At 50.7% G+C, this 18,743-nt stretch overlaps 1 protein-coding gene across 1 annotated transcript; it reads left to right on the top strand.

Moving 5' to 3' along the window:
• Positions 1-6,630: 6,630 nt before the first annotated feature.
• Positions 6,631-18,520, top strand: LOC116969337 (forkhead box protein A2-like). Its single transcript, XM_033016200.1, has 2 exons — positions 6,631-6,878; positions 17,174-18,520. The coding sequence occupies exons 1-2, from the start codon at positions 6,810-6,812 to the stop codon at positions 18,338-18,340; spliced, it is 1,236 nt and encodes a 411-aa protein (XP_032872091.1). The 5' UTR covers positions 6,631-6,809; the 3' UTR covers positions 18,341-18,520.
• Positions 18,521-18,743: the final 223 nt, after the last annotated feature.

The following is an 18,743-nucleotide window of genomic DNA, read 5'->3' as shown; positions in this document are numbered from 1 at the left end:
TGTGAGGTTATCCACTTTGGTGGCAAAAACAGGAAGGCAGATAATTATCTGAATGGTGTCAGATTAGGAGAAGGGGAGATGCAACAAGACCTGGGCGTGCTTGTACACCAGTCACTGAAAGTAAGCATGCAGGTACAGCAGGCAGTGAAGAAAGCGAATGGCATGTTGGCCTTCAGTGCGAGAGGATTTGAGTTCAGAAGCAACAAGGTTCTTCTGCAGTTGTACAGAGCCCTGGTGAGACCTCACCTGGAGTATTGTGTGCAGTTTTGGTCCCCTAATTTGAGGAAGGACATCCTTGCTATTGAGGGAGTGCAGCTTATGTTCACCAGGTTAGTTCTTAGGATGGTAGGACTGACATATGATGAAAGAATGGATCGACTGGGCTTGTATTCACTGGAATTTAGAAGGATGAGAGGGCATCTTATAGAAACATATAAAAATCTTGAGGGATTGGACAGGCTAGATGCAGGAAAAATGTTCCTGATGTTGGGGCGTCCAGAACCAGGGGGTCACAGTTTAAGAATAAGGGGCCGGCCATTTAGGACTGAGATGAGGAGAAACCTTTTCACCCAGAGAGTTGTGAATCTGTGGAATTCTCTGCCACAGAAGGCAGTGGAGGCCGATTCACTGGATGTTTTCAAGAGAGAGTTAGATTTAGCTCTTAGGGCTAACGGAATCAAGGGATATGGGGGAGAAAGCAGGAACGGGGAACTGATTGTGGATGATCGACCATGACCATATTGAATGGCGGTGCTGGCTCGAAGGGCCACATGGCCTACTCCTGCACCTATTGTCTATGTCTCCATGTATCCGTGCTGCCTGCTTTAATTCAGCGCTGTTCCCGCAGCTCCGGTCAATATCCTTCGTGCTGGGTGTGAGCAGTGCATCCGTGCGGATCAGGAATCGTGCTGGGCCAGCGGGAGGTTGGGATGGGACGTCCTGTGGAGCAGCTCGGAGTCCCGGCCAGCTCAAGTTGTCCTCCCCACCGCGCTGACCCAGGCACTCGACTGTTCACCACCCCTGCTGACCTGTGTCTGTCCTTCCTCATCATGTCTCAGTGCCACTCGCTCAGGCGAGGAGAGGAGAGGAGAGGAGAGGAGAGGAGAGGAGAGGAGAGGAGAGGAGAGGAGAGGAGAGGAGAGGAGAGGAGAGGAGAGGAGAGGAGAGGAGAGGAGAGGAGAGGAGAGGAGAGGAGAGGGGGGGAGAGGAGAGGAGAGGAGAGGGGAGGGGAGGAAAGGGGAGGGCAGGAGAGAAGAGGAGAGGGGAGAAGAGGGGGAGGAGAGGGGAGGAGAGGGAGGGGGAGGAGAGGGGGAGGGGAGGAGAGGGGGAGGGGAGGGGAGGGGAGGGGAGGGGAGGAAAGGGGAGGGCAGGAGAGAAGAGGAGAGGGGAGAAGAGGGGGAGGAGAGGAGAGGGGAGGAGAGGGGGAGGGGAGGAGAGGGGGAGGAGATGAGAGGGGAGGGGAGGAGAGGAGAGAAGAGGAGAGGGCGGGAGAGGAGAGGAGAGGGGAGGAGAGGGGAGGAGAGGAGATGAGAGAAGAGGGGAGGGCGGGAGAGGGGAGGAGAGGGGAGAAGAGGGGAGGAGAGGGGAGGAGAGGAGAGAAGAGGGGAGGGGAGGAGAGGGGGGGGGAGAGGCATTTCACAGCCAGACCCTGGTTTTTCTTTTTCTACTCTCTTCTCTCTCACTCCCTCTCTCTCTCTCTCCTCCCTCTCTTCCTCTCTCTCATCTACGTTGGTCTTACCAACATCTTGTACAGTTGTAAATGATGTCCCAACTCTTGTACTCAATAACCCTATCTATCAAGAGAAAGGTAGATACTGTACAGCTCAGGGCTAATGGAATCAGGGGATATGGGGGAGAAGGCAGGAACGGGCGGTACTGATTGTGGATGATCAGCCATGATCACATTGAATGGCGGTGCTGTCTTTATTGTTCCATTTCGTGACAAATGAAAATCATATTCTCTCGACTCAAGACACTTGGAGAAGGGTCCCAACCCGAAACATCACCTGTTTATTTTTTCTCTGAATCATTACTCCAGCACTTTGTCTCTTGTTTTTGTAAACCAGCATCTGCAGTTTCTTGTTTCTCCATTCTCCTTTAAGTAGCTTTGTTTGTGTGCATCCTCCGCGGCCCAACTTCCCCACACCGGCCAACATGCCCCATCTACATTAGTCCCACCTGCACGCGCTTGGTCCATATCCCTTCAAACCTGTCCTATCCATGTACCTGTCTAACTGTTTCTTAAACGTTGGGATAATCCCAGCCTCAACTACCTCCTCTGGCAGCTTGTTCCATACACCCACCACCCTCTGTGTGGACAAGTTGCCCCTCAGATTCCTATTAAACCTTTCCCCCTTCACCTTGAACCCGTGTCCTCTGGTCCTCGATTCCCCTACTCTGGGTAAGAGACTCTGTGCGTCTACCCGATCTATTCCTCTCATGATTTTGATCTTAAAATTGAATCTGAATCTGAATCTGAATGATTTTATACACCTCTACAAGATCAAATCATTTATCTGAGATCTGAGATTTCCTCCCACACTCCAAAGACGTGCGGGTTTGTAGGTCAATTGGCTTGGTATAAGTGTAAATTGTCCCTAGTGTGTGTAGGATAGTGTTAGTGTGCGGGGATCGCTGGTCGGCATGGACTCGGTGGGCAGAAGGGCCTGTTTCCGCGCTGTATCTCTAAACTAAACTAGGTCAGAATGAAGACGGATGTGGGTAACGACAGAATGTTTAGCATTTTCACAACAGACTTCACACCTCGGGAACATCCCTGACGCACTCTATTGAGGGAGCAAGACATCGTTTCTCAACAGTTTAGTCAGTGATGTGAGATGACACTGAGCCAGTCCACACTCACAGGGAAGGTAGACATGGATAGGTGACGTTTCACAGAGTGCTGGAGTAACTCAGCGGGTCAGGCAGCATCTGTGGAGAACATGGATAGGTGACGTTTCACAGAGTGCTGGAGTAACTCAGCGGGTCAGGCAGCATCTGTGGAGAACATGGATAGGTGACGTTTCACAGAGTGCTGGAGTAACTCAGCGGGTCAGGCAGCATCTATGGAACTAAAGAAATAGGCAACGTTTCGGGCCGAAACCCGGAAGGGTTTCGACCCGAAACGTTGCCTATTTCTAGAAGGATTTCGGCCCGAAACGTTGCCTATTTCCTTCGCTCCATAGATGCTGCTGCACCATAACTCAGCGGGTCAGGCAGCATCTGTGGAGAACGTGGATAGGTGGCGTTTCACAGAGTGCTGGAGTAACTCAGCGGGTCAGGCAGCATCTGTGGAGAACGTGGATAGGTGGCGTTTCACAGAGTGCTGGAGTAACTCAGCGGGTGAGGCAGCATCTCTGGAGAGAAGGAATAGTCGACGTTTCGAGTCCGATCAAAGATTGGCCGAGGGTCACCAATGAGGTAGATAGTAGTTCAGGACCGCTCTCTGGGTGTGGTAGGACGGTTCACAGTTGCCTGATAACAGCCGGGATGAAACTGTCCCTGAATCTGGAGGTGTGTGTGTGTGTGCGTTGGTTTTCACACTTCTGTACCTCTTGCCTGATGGGGGAGGGGAGAAGAGGGAGTGACCGGGGGGGGGGGGGGGGGGGGTGAGACTGGTCCCTGATGATGCTGCTGGCCTTGCCTTTAGTGCAAGGTAAGGCCAGTAAAGTCTGATCCAATGAGGTAGATGCAAGTTCTCTCCATGTTCCTACATGAGATAGATAGTAGTCTAACGAGGGTCTCGCCCCAAAACGTCACCCATTCCTCTCCAGAGATGCTGCCTGTCTCTGGAGACTATAAGAATCCGTTGTATTCTCGCTAGAATTTAGGAGATTGAGGGGGGATCTTATAGAAACTTACAAAATTCTTAAGGGGTTGGACAGGCTAGATGCAGGAAGATTGTTCCCGATGTTGGGGAAGTCCAGGACAAGGGGTCACAGCTTAAGGATAAGGGGGAAATCCTTTAAGACCGAGATGAGAAAAACATTTTTCACACAGAGAGTGGTGAATCTGTGGAACTCTCTGCCACAGAGGGTAGTTGAGGCCAGTTCATTGGCTATATTTAAGAGGGAGTTAGATGTGGCCCTTGTGGCTAAAGGGATCAGGGGGTATGGAGAGAAGGCAGGTACGGGATACTGAGTTGGATGATCAGCCATGATCATATTGAATGGCGGTGCAGGCTCGAAGGGCCGAATGGCCTACTCCTGCACCTATTTTCTATGTATCTATGTACTGCAAGTAAGAATTTCATTGTTCTCTCTGAGAGAGGGAATCTAATGAAACATAAGATTATTAAGGGTTTGGACACGCTAGAGGCAGGAAACATGTTCCGATGTTGGGGGAGTCCAGAACCAGGGGCCACAGTTTAAGAATAAGGGGCCGGCCATTTAGAACCTGGACGAGGAAACACTTTTTCTCGCAGAGAGTGGTGAGTCTGTGGAATTCTCTGCCTCAGAGGGCGGTGGAGGTAGGTTCTCTGGATACTTTCAAGAGAGAGCTAGATAGGGCTCTTGAAGATATCGGAGTCAGGGGATATGGGGAGAAGGCAGGAACGGGGTACTGATTGTGGATGATCAGCCATGATCACATTGAATGGCGGTGCTGGCTCGAAGGGCCGAATGGCCTACTCCTGCACCTATTGTCTATTGACATGTGATAATAAAACACTCTTGAGTCTTAACTCCGACCAGCGTGTGTGTCGTGGGTTTTGTGTGATGTTTCAATTCCTCAGGCAACTCTGCCCCCTGCTGCTCAGAAACAACTCTCCCGACCCATGGACATTGCATGACACAGAGTGCTGGAGTAACTCAGCGGGTCAGGCAGCATCTGTGGAGAACATGGATAGGTGACGTTTCACAGAGTGCTGGAGTAACTCAGCGGGTCAGGCAGCATCTGTGGAGAACATGGATAGGTGACGTTTCACAGAGTGCTGGAGTAACTCAGCGGGTCAGGCAGCATCTGTGGAGAACATGGATAGGTGACGTTTCACAGCCGGAGTAATTAATTTAATGTCTATCTTCGGTTTAAACCAAAACTACAGCCCTGTCAACCATTCATAGAAACATAGAAATTTGTTGCAGGAGTAGGCCATTCGGCCCTTCCAGCCAGCATCGCCATTCAATATGATCATCCAAAATCAGTCTCCCTTTCCTGCTTTCTCCTCATATCGCTTTCTCCAGCGATGTTGCCTGACCCGCTGAGTTACTCTAGATCTATCTATCTCTGCCTTAACAATATCCACTGACTTGTGGGCTCCACAGCCGTCTGTGGCAAAGAATTACACAGATTCACCGCCCTCTGGCTAAAGAAATTCCTCCTCATCTCCTTCCTAAAGGACAGTCCTTTAATTCTGAGGCTGTGCCCTCTGGTCCTAGACTCTCCCACTGGTGGAAACATCCTCTCCACATCCACTCTATCCAGGCCTTTCACTATTTTGTACGTTTCAATGAGGTCCCCCCCTCATCTTTCTAAACTCCAGCGAGTACAGGCCCAGCGCCGACAAACGCTCATCGTACATTAACCCACTCATTCCTGGGTGTCAAAGGTTACGGGATGAAGGCAGGAGGATGGGGTTAAGAGGGAGAGGTAGATCAGCCACGATTGAATGGGGGAGTAGGACTCGATGGGCCGAATGAGCAGGAATCCACAATCGGCCGCCCACCCCCATTCCCCTGATTAGCATCTTTAAACAGCAAGTGTGAATGGCTGGGGAGCAGGGCAGACTCTACCCCCTGATGGGCAGGCACGGAGAGACTTCCTGTAGTCACGGTTAGTCCACACCATCACCGTTCACAGCTCCTCACTCCTGGCCACTCAGTGTAGCCAGCATGAGGCCAGCACACTACAGCCCCTGGTCACCATGTGTAGGTGTGTGTACGTGTGCAGGAGAAAGTGTGTGTCTGCACTCTGTGAAACGTCACCTATCCATGTTCTCCACAGATGCTGCCTGACCCGCTGAGTTACTCCAGCACTCTGTGAAACGTCACCTATCCATGTTCTCCACAGATGCTGCCTGACCTGCTGAGTTACTCCAGCACTCTGTGAAACGTCACCTATCCATGTTCTCCACAGATGCTGCCTGACCCGCTGAGTTACTCCAGCACTCTGTGAAACGTCACCTATCCACGTTCTCCACAGATGCTGCCTGACCCGCTGAGTTACTCCAGCACTCTGTGAAACGTCACCTATCCATGTTCACCACAGATGCTGCCTGACCCACTGAGTTACTCCAGCACTCTGTGAAACGTCACCTATCCACGTTCTCCACAGGTGCTGCCTGACCCGCTGAGTTACTCCAGCACTCTGTGAAACGTCACCTATCCACGTTCTCCACAGATGCTGCCTGACCCGCTGAGTTACTCCAGCACTCTGTGAAACGTCACCTATCCATGTTCTCCACAGATGCTGCCTGACCCGCTGAGTTACTCCAGCACTTTGTGAAACGTCACCAAACAAATGAGTTGTGTGACTTTCCACCATCAACGGGATCTTGTTCAGCCTTTACAACACATCGCAAACATCCATTTGAGGCACGAGTGGCTGTATTTAAATGAGTCACTTGGGCAGGCCAGGTGTACAATAGGAGAACAGGGGGGGGGTGGAGATAGCAGGCTAAAGAGGTGGGAATTGCTTATTTAAATTTGAGCTCTGGGCTTGGGAGAAGGGTGAAGCAGGACACACAACACTCACACACACACACACGGAGGGAGAGATACGCCGACCAGAGTCGCCCACACTCTCTGCCTTTCCGATTCCTCCTCTGCATCCGCGGGGATTGGGAATTGCGAGCAGGACTCCATCCCCTCACCATGTTAAGCGGGATTAAGCTGGACGGAGTGGACTCTTCCGACTGGGAATGCTTTTACTCCGGGAATGAGGTGAGTTCGCTCGAAACTTTTTTTTTCCCCGTCTTTCTCAAAATTTAGCAGGGAACTTATTTTAGAGATTTGGAAAATCTTAATTCCCCAGCGATTTCCGCGTTTGATGTATTTGGTGAGGTTTAGCATGGAAGCCTGTGTTGTGTTGGTGTTGGTGTCGGTGGGGTTTAAGTGCGGGGGGAGCAACACTACCGTCAGCTACAGTCTGGTGAAATGGACAGAGTTTTCCAAAGGATTGGAAGTTTTGTCGCAGGGCTCTGTGTCGAGTCCAGTGTTGCTGTTGGACTGAGGCCGAATGGCCGAGCTGGCAAAACTAACGCAAGGTTTACTATCCTAACCCCCCAGTGTTTCATCTGGCTACTGTCCTGGGATAAAATTTCATATCGTGCCCCTGGTGGGCTACAAACAGCCAAGGAAAACTGGCCTGGTGGGAAAGAGATGCAGGAATTCACACAGAATCCGTCCCGGAGATTCTTGGAAAGGTCGCAAAAAAGGTGTAGGCACAGAGGTCACTTTTAAACTCCTGAAGGAGAGAGAGAGAGAGAGGGGGACAGAGAGAGAGAGAGAGAGAGAGAGAGAAAGAGGAGAGGGAGTGGGAGAGAGAAAGGAGAGGGAAAGAGAGGGGAGCGAGTGAGAGGGAGAGGGAGAGAGGAGAGAGGGAGTGGAAGGGAGAGAGGGGAAAGAGAGAGGGAGAGAGAGAGGGAGCAGAGCCTGGTGGAGCCAGGGGAATTGTGGAATATGGGAGAGATTGAAGGGGGCAGAGGATTTGTAGGAGATCGAGAGACGGCAGATAAAGACAGAAGTGCTGGAGTAACTCAGCGGGTCAGGCAGCATCTGTGGAGAACACGGATAGGTGACGTTTCACAGAGTGCTGGAGTAACTCAGCGGGTCAGGCAGCATCTGTGGAGAACATGGATAGGTGACGTTTCACAGAGTGCTGGAGTAACTCAGTGGGTCAGGCAGCATCTGTGGAGAACGTGGATAGGTGACGTTTCACAGAGTGCTGGAGTAACTCAGCGGGTCAGGCAGCATCTGTGGAGAACATGGATAGGTGACGTTTCAGGTCGGGACCCTTCTTCAGACTGAACTACCCACGTTCTCCAGAAATGATGCCTGACCCACTGAGACTACAACACTTTGTGTCTATCTTTCTCCACAGATGCTGCCTAACCTGCTGAGTTACTCCAGCACTTTTTTTGTAAAGCAGCATCTACAGTTCCTTGCTACCCCATTTGCCTGCATTTGGCCCATGTCCCTTTAAACCTATCCTACCCACGTCCCTGTGCAAATATCTTTTAAATTCGGTTCTAGTCCCTGCCTCAACTACCTCCTCCAGCAGCTCGTTCCATGCACCCGGCACCCTCTGTGTGAAAATGTTGCTCCTTGGTGTCAGGGTGGCGCAGCGGTAGAGTTGCTGCCTCACAGCGCCGGAGACCCGGGTTCCACCCCGGCTACGGGCGCTGTCCGTACGGAGTTTGCACGTTCTCCCCGTGACCCGCGTGGGTTGTCTCCGGACGCTCCGGTTTCCTCCCACACTCCAAAGACGTGCAGGTTTGTAGGTTAATTGGCTCGGTATAAATGTAAGACTTGTCCCCCAGTGTGTGTAGGATAGTGTTAGTGTGCGGGGATCGCTGGTCGGCACGGACTCGATGGGCCGAAGGGCCTGTTTCCGCGCTGTATCTCTAAACTAAACTATTAAATCCTTTCCCTCTCACCTTAAACTAGTGCCCTCTGGTTCTCGATTCCCCTCCACAGGGATAAAGACTCTGTGCATTCACCTTATCAATGCTCCTCATGATTGTATACACCTCTCTGAGGTCACCTCTAAGTCTCTTACGGTTGAAACAATAAAGTCGAAGCCTGCCCAACGTCTCTCTACAGCTCAGGCACTTGAATCATGGTAACATCGTCATAGATCTTCTCTGTGCCTTTTCCAGTTCAATGACATTGGGGGCGGGCGGGCAGGGGGCACAGTGGCAGCAGGAAAGTTGCCGCCTCACAGCGCCAGAGAGCCGGGTTTGATCCTGACAGCGGGTGCTGTCCGAACAGTTTGTACGTTCTCTCCGTGACCACGAGGGGGTTTCAAATTTACCCCAGGTTGGGAACCCTTGGCTGAGATAGAGTGGATGTGGAGAGGATGTTGAAACAAAGAACAGAAGATGCTGGTTAAATCACAAAAGGCCACAGTGTCTATGGCATCCTGGAGAACACAGAGAGGTGACACTTCAGGTCGAAGAAGGGGCCCAACCTGAAACGTCACCTATCCATGTCCTCCACAGATGCTGCCTGACCCGCTGAGTTACTCCAGCACTCTGTGAAACGTCACCTATCCATGTTCTCCACAGATGCTGCCTGACCCGCTGAGTTACTCCAGCACTCTGTGAAACGTCACCTATCCACGTTCTCCACAGATGCTGCCTGACCCGCTGAGTTACAGGATAGGTGACGTTTCACAGAGTGCTGGAGTAACTCAGCGGGTCAGGCAGCATCTGTGGAGAACATGGATAGGTGACGTTTCACACAGTGCTGGAGTAACTCAGCGGGTCAGGCAGCATCTGTGGAGAACATGGATAGGTGACATTTCACAGAGTGCTGGAGTAACTCAGCGGGTCAGGCAGCATCTGTGGAGAACATGGATAGGTGACGTTTCACAGAGTGCTGGAGTAACTCAGCGGCTCAGACAGCATCGATAGAGAGAAGGAATAGGTGATGTTTCCAGTCGAGACTCCTCTTCAGACTGGTTAGGGAGATATTGACGATGGTGTAGAGAAAGATAAAGAACAATGAATAAAACATATGCAAAAAAGTAAGGATGATAAAGGAAACAAGCCATTGTTTGGGTGAAATAGAGTAGCTAGTGCGACGGGTGGGGGAGGGATAGAGAGAGAGAGAGAGAGAGAGAGAGGATGCCGGGGCTAGCTGAAGTGAGAGAAATCAATATTCATCTTATGATTTTATGATGGCAAGGATGCCAGATGCCTTCGTTACCACCCTGTCTACTTGTGTTGTCACTTTTAGTGAGCGATGGATTTGGACATGTCGGCTCGATGATAATAGAGTTCCTTGGGTGCAGGAGTAGGCCATTCGGCCCTTCGAGCCAGCACCACCATTCAATGTGATCATGGCTGATCATCCCCAATCAGTACCCCGTTCCTGCCTTCTCCCTATATCCTGACTCCGCTATCTTTAAGAGCCCTATCTAGCTCTCTCTTGAAAGCATCCAGAGAACCGGCCTCCACCGCCCTCTGAGGCAGAGAATTCCACAGACTCACCACTCCCTGTTTCCTCGTCTCCGTTCTAAATGGCTTACTCCTTATTCTTAAACTGTGTGTGTGGCCCCTGGTTCTGGAGTCAGGATGGGTCAGGTTGGTCAACGATGACCGTTGGGGATAGATCAGTAGTGGGGACATTGTGGGGATGATCGGTGTAGGACATTGTGGGGATGATCAGTAGTGGGGACATTGTGGGGATGATCGGTGTAGGACATTGTGGAGATGATCAGTGTAGGACGTTGTGGGGATGATCAGTGTAGGACATTGTGGAGATAGATCAGTGTAGGACATTGTGGGGATGATCAGTAGTGGGGACATTGTGGGGATGATCAGTGTAGGACATTGTGGAGATGATCGGTGTAGGACATTGTGGAGATGATCAGTAATGGGGACATTGTGGAGATAGGTCAGTAGTGGGGACATTGTGGAGATAGATCAGTGTAGGACATTGTGGAGATGATCAGTAATGGGGACATTGTGGAGATAGATCAGTAGTGGGGACATTGTGGAGATGATCGGTGTAGGACATTGTGGGGATGATCAGTGTAGGACATTGTGGGGATGGTCGGTGTAGGACATTGTGGAGATGATTGGTGTAGGACATTGTGGAGATAGATCAGTAGTGGGGACATTGTGGGGATGATCAGTGTAGGACATTGTGGGGATGATCAGTGTAGGACATTGTGGAGATAGATCAGTAGTGGGGACATTGTGGGGATGATCAGTAGTGGGGACATTGTGGAGATAGATCAGTGTAGGACATTGTGGAGATGATCGGTGTAGGACATTGTGGGGATGATTCATGAGAAATTACAGGGATGATGGGTGGGAACTAGGGGAGATATTTGGTGGAAAATTGGGATGATCATTGGAGAAATGACGAGTGGGGAAATTGGGGGATGGTGAGTGGGAAAACGGGAGAGATGATCTGAGGGTGGAATTGGATCGATGATGAGTGAGGAAATTGTGATGAACAGCGGGGGAAATTTGGGGAGATGATTCATGGGGAAATGGGCAGATGATGAGGGAGAAATTGGGGAAAAGATTATTGAGGAAGTTGTGGGGATAATGAGTGTGAAACTGGGGAAATGGTGATTATTGAGGAAATTGGGAGATAACTAGTGGGGAAATTGAAGGCGTGCTTCATGGGGAATTGGGGAGATGATCAGTGGGAGGTTGGGGTCAGCGATCATTAGTAGCCTCACATCGCCAGAGACCCAGGTTCTATCCTGACCACGGGTGCTGTCTGTACGGAGTTTGCACGTTCTCTCCACGTGGCCGCGTGGGTTTTCTCCGGGTGCTCCGGTTTCCTCCCACACTGCAAAGACGTGCAGGTTTGTGGATTAATTGACATCTGTAAATTGTAAATTGTCCCCAATGGGACAAAATTGTCCCACAATTTACAATTGTCCCCAATGTGCGTAGGATAGTGCTAGTGTACGGGGGTGATCGCTGGTAGGTGCAGTCTCAGTGGGCCGAAGGGCCTGTTTCCACACTGTATCTCTAAAGTCTAAAGTAAACCTGCACATAATCCTCATCCCTCCATTCGCTGCCAATCCAAAGCCCTCCCTTCACCACCTCCAGTTTAAATTCCATTTGGAATATTTTGGAGGACCAAGAAACCAAGAACTTAAACGCCACGATCGTATCTGCCTCCACCACCACCCCTGGCAGCGCGTTCCAGGCACCCACCGACCTCCGCGTGGAAAACCTGCTCCGAACATCACCGTCAAACGCTGTTGCTCCTCTCACCCTAAAGCTACGCCCACAAGTTGATTTTTCCAATCCTGGGAAAAAGATTCCGACTGATTCGGTGTGAAGAAGGGGGTCTCGACCCGAAACGTCACCCATTCCTTCTCTCCATAGAAAAACAGGTACAGGAGGAGGCCATTTGGCCCTTCGAGCCAGCACCGCCATTCATTGTGATCATGGTTGATGCTCGTGGGGGGGGGGGCCGTGAGGGACGGTGGGAGAACAAAGGGGGCCTCGGTGTGGGGGGGGGGGGGCTCTAGTTTTAGAATCCTCTGCCCAGCGGATAAGCCTGCGTTCGTTTGTTTGTTCGTTCCGGTGAAGGCGCTGTGCGCACGACAGCCAGACAACACGCGCTTGTCTTTCTCATTTGTTTTCCGCTTTTAATTTAATTTTAATTTCAAGTTTTGGTGTTCCCTTGTTGTGTGCTGCGACTGTCGGCAGACCTCCGGGGATGAATATCCTTCTATACTGCCTGTCCCGCTGAGTTACTCCAGCATTTGTGTGTCTCTATCAAGGGTTCTGACTGTCTACCCTATCTATACCATAAATCCTATAGCGGAGCAAGATAGACCACTGCTTCTAAATGCAATGGGCGTTACATGTAGTACGCAACGGAGCAGAACGTGGGCCTTTTTTTCATCCATTTCAGTAACCGGACCCGACCCGCAGTGTAATCAACGTTGCGGGGGAACAGTTTGTGTTAATAAATTATAATTCTGAAAATGAGGAGAAGATTTTTCCCAAATAACTTTTATTTTTACGAGGATGTTTCCGTAACCGGCTCACGTCTCCGCACTAGTATCTTTGCTCCGCTACGATGGGATCTTTGGTGCGGAGACGGAAGCCGGTTACGGAAATGGGGCCGAAAATGACCCACGAATCTACCCATGACCGTACTACGTCTTTTTCGTCGAGTGATCTATCTTGCTCGCTGTAGGATCTTTGATCTATACCCTTCATAATTTGATATACCTCAATCAGGTATATCCCCTTCCCTAGGTACACAAAATTGCTGGGGAAACTCAGCGGGTGCAGCAGCATCTATGGAGCGAAGGAAATAGGCGACGTTTCGGGCCGAAACCCTTCTTCAGAAACCCTTCCCCTTCCCTACCTCCTCTCCTCCAGGGAGAATGGACCCAGCACCTCCAGTCCCTCCTCAGGCTCCACCTCAGGCAGCTGATTAGATTTGTAAACCTTTTCATTGAGCAGCGGGCGTGAGTCAGTGCTTTTGGGAGATTAGGTGGCAGGGAGGGGGTGGGGGATGGGCGGGGTGCCACTGAGTAAAATCACCTATTTGCATTCAATCTGTGAGCAAAGTGATGTTATCAGAAGTCAAGCCAGCTATCGCCGAGCAGTAACCTTGTGAATTATTCCAGCTTCTGGCCCCAGCTCAGAATATTCCACAAAGACACTGTTGAGGCCACGTTTAGAGTATTGTGCTCAGTCTGTAGAAGGGTCCCGACCCGAAGCCTCGCCCGTTCCTTCTCTCTAGAGTCCCGCTGAGTTACTCCAGCAATGTGCGTCTGTTATGGGAAAGATGTCGTCGAGCTGGACAGGGTGCAGAGAAGATTTACGAGGATGTTGCCAGGACTTTATATCAAGGGGATATGGGGAGAAGGCAGGCACGGGTTATTGATTGGGGACGATCAGCCATGATTACATTGAATGGCGGTGCTGGCTCGAAGGGCCGAATGGCCTCCTCCTGCACCTATTGTCTATGTTTTTATGTCTCGAGGGCCTGAGCTATCGGGAGGGGTAGAGCAGGCTAGGACTTTATTGCTCGGGGTGCAGGAGGGTGAAGGGTGATCTTGTGAAGGTGTGTGAGGCCATGAGGGGAATAGACTGGGTGGATGCAAAGAGGCTTCTGCTCAGAGTGGGGTAATCGAGAACCAGGGGGCATAGATTTAAGGTGAGGGGGGGGGAACCTGAGGGGTATTTTTTTTACACAAAGGTTGGTGAGTGTGTGTGGAACGAGGGTGGGGGACTCGGGGGGGGGGAGGGGGAAGACCGGTAGAAGAGAGGAGAGGCAGGATAAAGCAAGGCAGGTGATAGGAGGGAGATGGGCCAAACACAGGCGGGTGGGTTCAGTACAGATGGGTTGGCACGGACAAATTGGGCTGAAGGGCCTGTTTCGGCGTGTGTGACTTTTATCCAGTAATCAGTTTTGTGCTGGGACCTTTTCTCAGCTTTTATTTATCTTGTTTAGTTTATTTCAGAGATACAGCCCCTTTGGCCCACTAGTTCCATGTTATCCCACATTCTCATCCGCTCCCTGCACACCAAGGACAACTTTTACACAGAGGGCCGGTTAATTTACCCAACTCCACCTCTTTGCAATGTGGGAGAAAACCGGAGCACCAGGAGAAAATTAACCAAGGCCTGCTGGATCTCCTGGTTGCTAACCATTTGAACTCCCCTTCCCATTCCCACACCGACCTTTCTGTCCTGGGCCTCCTCCATTGTCAGAGTGAGGACATACACAAACTGGTGAAACCTCATATATTCCATTTGGGTAGTTTACACCCTGGTGGTACGAACATTGACCTATTTTAAGTAACCCCCCACCCCCCTTTGAATGAATGAATGAATAAGTTTATTGGCCAAGTGTTCACATACAAGGAATTTGCCTTGGTGCTCTGCCCACAAGTGACAACATGACAGGTAGGAATGACACATAAAACATTAAACATTAATAATAGAACATTATCGATTAAACATGTGAATTACATAAAATACCAGTGCAAAAGGAGGCTACAGATGTTTGGTTATTGAGTAGAGCTACTACTCGTGGAACTAAGCTGTTTTATGTCTGGCTGTGGACAAAAGTGCTGGAGAAACTCAGCGGGTGAGGCAGCATCTATGGCCGAAATGTTGCCTATTTCCTTCGCTCCATAGATGCTGCTGCACACGCTGAGTTTCTCCAGCACTTTTGTCTACCTTCGATTTTCCAGCATCTGCAGTTCCTTCTTAAACATTATGTCTGGCTGTGGCAGCTTTGACTGTCCGGAGTCGCCTTCCAGAGGGAAGTGATTCAGAGTTTGTGGCCCGTGCTTCCCTGAGCCCCATATGGATTAACACCCATCCCTCCCCTTCCACCAATACTACTGCCTCAATTCGCACCTCTTCTAGTGATCTCATATCTCCTGATCTTTTCATCTCTGGTTCGGTGTGGACGGGGTGAACTCGGTGGGCCGAAGGGCCTGCTTCCACACTGTATGTCTAAACTAAACAATTAGACCTTCTGCCGATGACCGCGTGGGTTTCTCCGGGTGCTCTGGTTTCTTTCCACATCCCAAAGTCGTGCGGGTTTGCCTCCTGGGATAAATACAGTTCTATCGTATCGTATCGAAGATTAGTTGGCTTCTGTAAATTGTCCCTAGTGTGTAGGACAATAGACAACAGGTGCAGGAGTACACCTCTCGAGCCAGCACCGCCATTCAATGTGATCATGGCTGATCGTCCACAATCAGTACCCCGTTCCTGCCTTCTCCCCATATCCCCTGACTTCGCTATCTTTAAGAGCCCTATCTAGCTCTCTCTTGAAAGTATCCAGAGAACCGGCCTCCACCGCCCTCTGAGGCAGAGGATTCCACAGACTCACAACTCTCTGTGTGAAGAAGTGTTTCCTCATCTCCGTTCTAAATGGCCGACCCCTTATTCTTCAACTGTGGCCCCTGGTTCTGGACTGGTGTGTGGGTCGTAAGGCGTGTTTCCACACTGTATCTAAACTAAAGTAAATAACTTTCCTTTTCCCCTGACGTCTCAGTCTGAAGAAGGGTCTCGGCCCAAAACGTCACCCATTCCTTTTTTCCAGTGATGCTGTCTGACCTGCTGAGTTACTCCAGCTTTTTGTGTCTATCTTTAGTTTAAACCAGCATCTGCAGTTCCTTCCTACAACACTCCTTTTAAGGCCTTTTATTACACCCAAATCTATTTTATTACATCCAAACATAAGCTGTGGCTGCTGTCTAGTTATTTTCCCACTTACCCAAGTGTGATAACAAATCTCATTATGTAACGTTTTAAGAAAGAACTGCAGATGCTGGAAAAATCGAAGGCAGACAAAAATGCTGGAGTAACTCAGCGGGTGAGGCAGCATTTGTGGAGAGAAGGAATGGGTGACGCTTTGGGTCGAGACCCTTCTTCATCTATGGAGAGAAGGAATTGGCGACGGAAGGGTCTCGACCCGAAACATCGCCAATTCCTTCTCTCCATAGATGCTGCCTCACCCGCTGAGTTTCAATAGACAATAGGCGCAGGAGTAGGCCATTCGGCCCTTCGAGCCAGCACCGACATTCAATGTGGTCATGGCTGATCATCCCCAATCAGTACCCCGTTCCTGCCTTCTCCCCATATCCCCTGACTCCGCTATTTTTAAGAGCCCTATCTAGCTCTCTCTTGAAAGCATCCAGAGAACCGGCCTCCACCGCCCTCTGAGGCAGAGAATTCCACAGACTCACCACCCTCTGTGCGAAAAAGTGTTTCCTCATCTCCGTTCTAAATGGCCGACTCCTTATTCTTAAACTGTGTGTGTGGTCCCTGGTTCTGGACTCCCCCCAACATCGGGAACATGTTTCCTGCCTCTAGCGCGTCCAAACCCTTAATAATCTTATTGTTTCTTATGGGTTTCTCCAGCAATTTGTGTCTACCTTTCATTGTGTAACATTATTATGTATTTTCTGCCTGCATTAGTTTTGAATGTGTGGGATTGTTGGTTGGGGACTTCTGGACCTGAATTTCCCTGAGGGGATCAATAATATATTTATTATTATTATTATTATTATTATTATTATGTGTGACACTCGCCCCGCCTTACCTCTCTGAGCTGCTCCACCTATATGCTCCTGCCCGGTGCCTCAGGTCAGCTGATCAGCTGCTCCTTGAGGTACCAAGGTCTAAGCGGAAGCTCAGAGGGGATAGAGCCTTTTCTGTTGCTGCTCCGGCACTCTGGAACACCTTGCTGCTGCACATCAGACAGGCCCCCTCACTGTCCATCTTCAAATCCTCCCTAAAAACACATTTTTATTCCTTGGCTTTCGACACTGGCTGAGGCATTGCTCCTGTTTTTAGTGCTTTTAATGTCTTTTAATTTTTAGTGTGTTGTTTATAGTCCTTCGTTTTACGGTTTTTAATGGTTTTTAATTGTTTGTAATAGCTTTTTGTTCATGAGTTCTCATGTACAGCACTTTGTGGCAACTGCAGTTGTTTAAAGTGCTTTATAAATAAAGTTATTATAGTTATTATTATTATTTGTTCTTTGATCTGTCTTAGATTTATCAGCCTCTGAGCAACATGACTCCAGGGAACGCCATGAATCCTTACGTGACAAACACCAGGCCCGGGACCATCAATATGTCGTACATGAACGCTGGGATGCTGAGCCACCACCCCCCGCTGTCGGCCATGGGGACCAGCGCGGTGGTGGCCACCAGCAACCTCTCCCGGCTGGAGGCCTCGCTGAGTTCACCCATGGAGCAGGTGGGTTCCCAACCCAACCTCATGAGCCAGATGACCCCCTACTGCAACGCCAGCGCGGCCTACGGCCAGGGCAACTTGGACTTCCCCGGGGACACCAAGAACGTCCGGCGGAACTACACGCACGCCAAGCCGCCCTACTCGTACATCTCGCTCATCACCATGGCCATCCAGCAGTCCTCGCAGAAGATGCTGACCCTGAACGAGATCTACCAGTGGATCATGGACTTCTTCCCCTACTACAGACAGAACCAGCAGCGTTGGCAGAACTCCATCCGTCACTCGCTGTCCTTCAACGACTGCTTCATCAAGATGCCCAGGTCACCGGAGAAACCGGGCAAGGGCTCGTACTGGGCCCTGCACCCGGACTCGGGCAACATGTTCGAGAACGGCTGCTACCTGCGGAGGCAGAAGAGATTCAAGTGCGAGAGAGGCGGCCCGCAGAAGGAGGGGACGGGGGGTCCCGCCGAAGGCTCCGGGCTGGGGGAGGCGTCCCCCGTGGCCGGCGGTGGTGGCGAGACTGATTCCTCCCTCGGCACTCCCGGCTCGGAGCGGGTCAGGGGCCGGGGAAGACCGCTCTACCGGCAGCTGGGCAAGGCATCTCCGGACAACAGCCCGAGAATCCCAAAGCAGGAAGACTCGCCCGACGCCAAGCCCGTGTCCTCGATGTCCACCCACCCGTCCTTCCTCTCCCAGCTGGCCTCCGAGGTGTACCTGAAGCCCGACCCTCAGTTCCCCTTGACCCACCCGTTCTCCATCACCAACCTGATGGCCGCCGAACAGCAGACGGACAAGTCGGGCCTGAAGCCCTACGACCAGATGTTCCCCTTCTCTGCCTACACCCCCTCAATGGGCGCTGAACTCTCCATGTTCCCCAAAACCAGCCTGGACCTCGCCCCCGTTCCCAACGACCCGTCCCCTTACCAGTCGCTGTGCTCGCGGCCCGTTCTGAGCTCCATCTAGGCCCTTCAGCCCATCCATCGCCTCCCTGCCGACCAAGTTGGCAACCTGTGTAAAAATAAGAAGAGACTCTATCCACTGTGTTATGGCTTGTAGATATCTACCTGTTTTCTGCGATGACTAATGAAAATTAATATTGATCCTTTGTACAAATGGAAAGGATAATATGAGAGTAAAAGGACTTTGAATGCGTACAATTCATCCTCATGTTTCTTTTGCTACCATTGGATCTCATTGAAACATATAAGATTATTAAGGGTTTGGACACGCTAGAGGCAGGAAACATGTTCCCGATGTTGGGGGAGTCCAGAACCAGGGGCCACACACAGTTTAAGAATAAGGGGTAAGCCATTTACAACGGAGACGAGGAAACACTTTTTCTCACAGAGAGGTGTGAGTCTGTGGA

The sequence above is a fragment of the Amblyraja radiata genome, unplaced genomic scaffold, assembly GCF_010909765.2.
Source record: "Amblyraja radiata isolate CabotCenter1 unplaced genomic scaffold, sAmbRad1.1.pri S157, whole genome shotgun sequence".
Taxonomy (NCBI): Eukaryota; Metazoa; Chordata; class Chondrichthyes; order Rajiformes; family Rajidae; genus Amblyraja; species Amblyraja radiata.
This window is presented reverse-complemented; position numbering and strand designations above follow the sequence as displayed.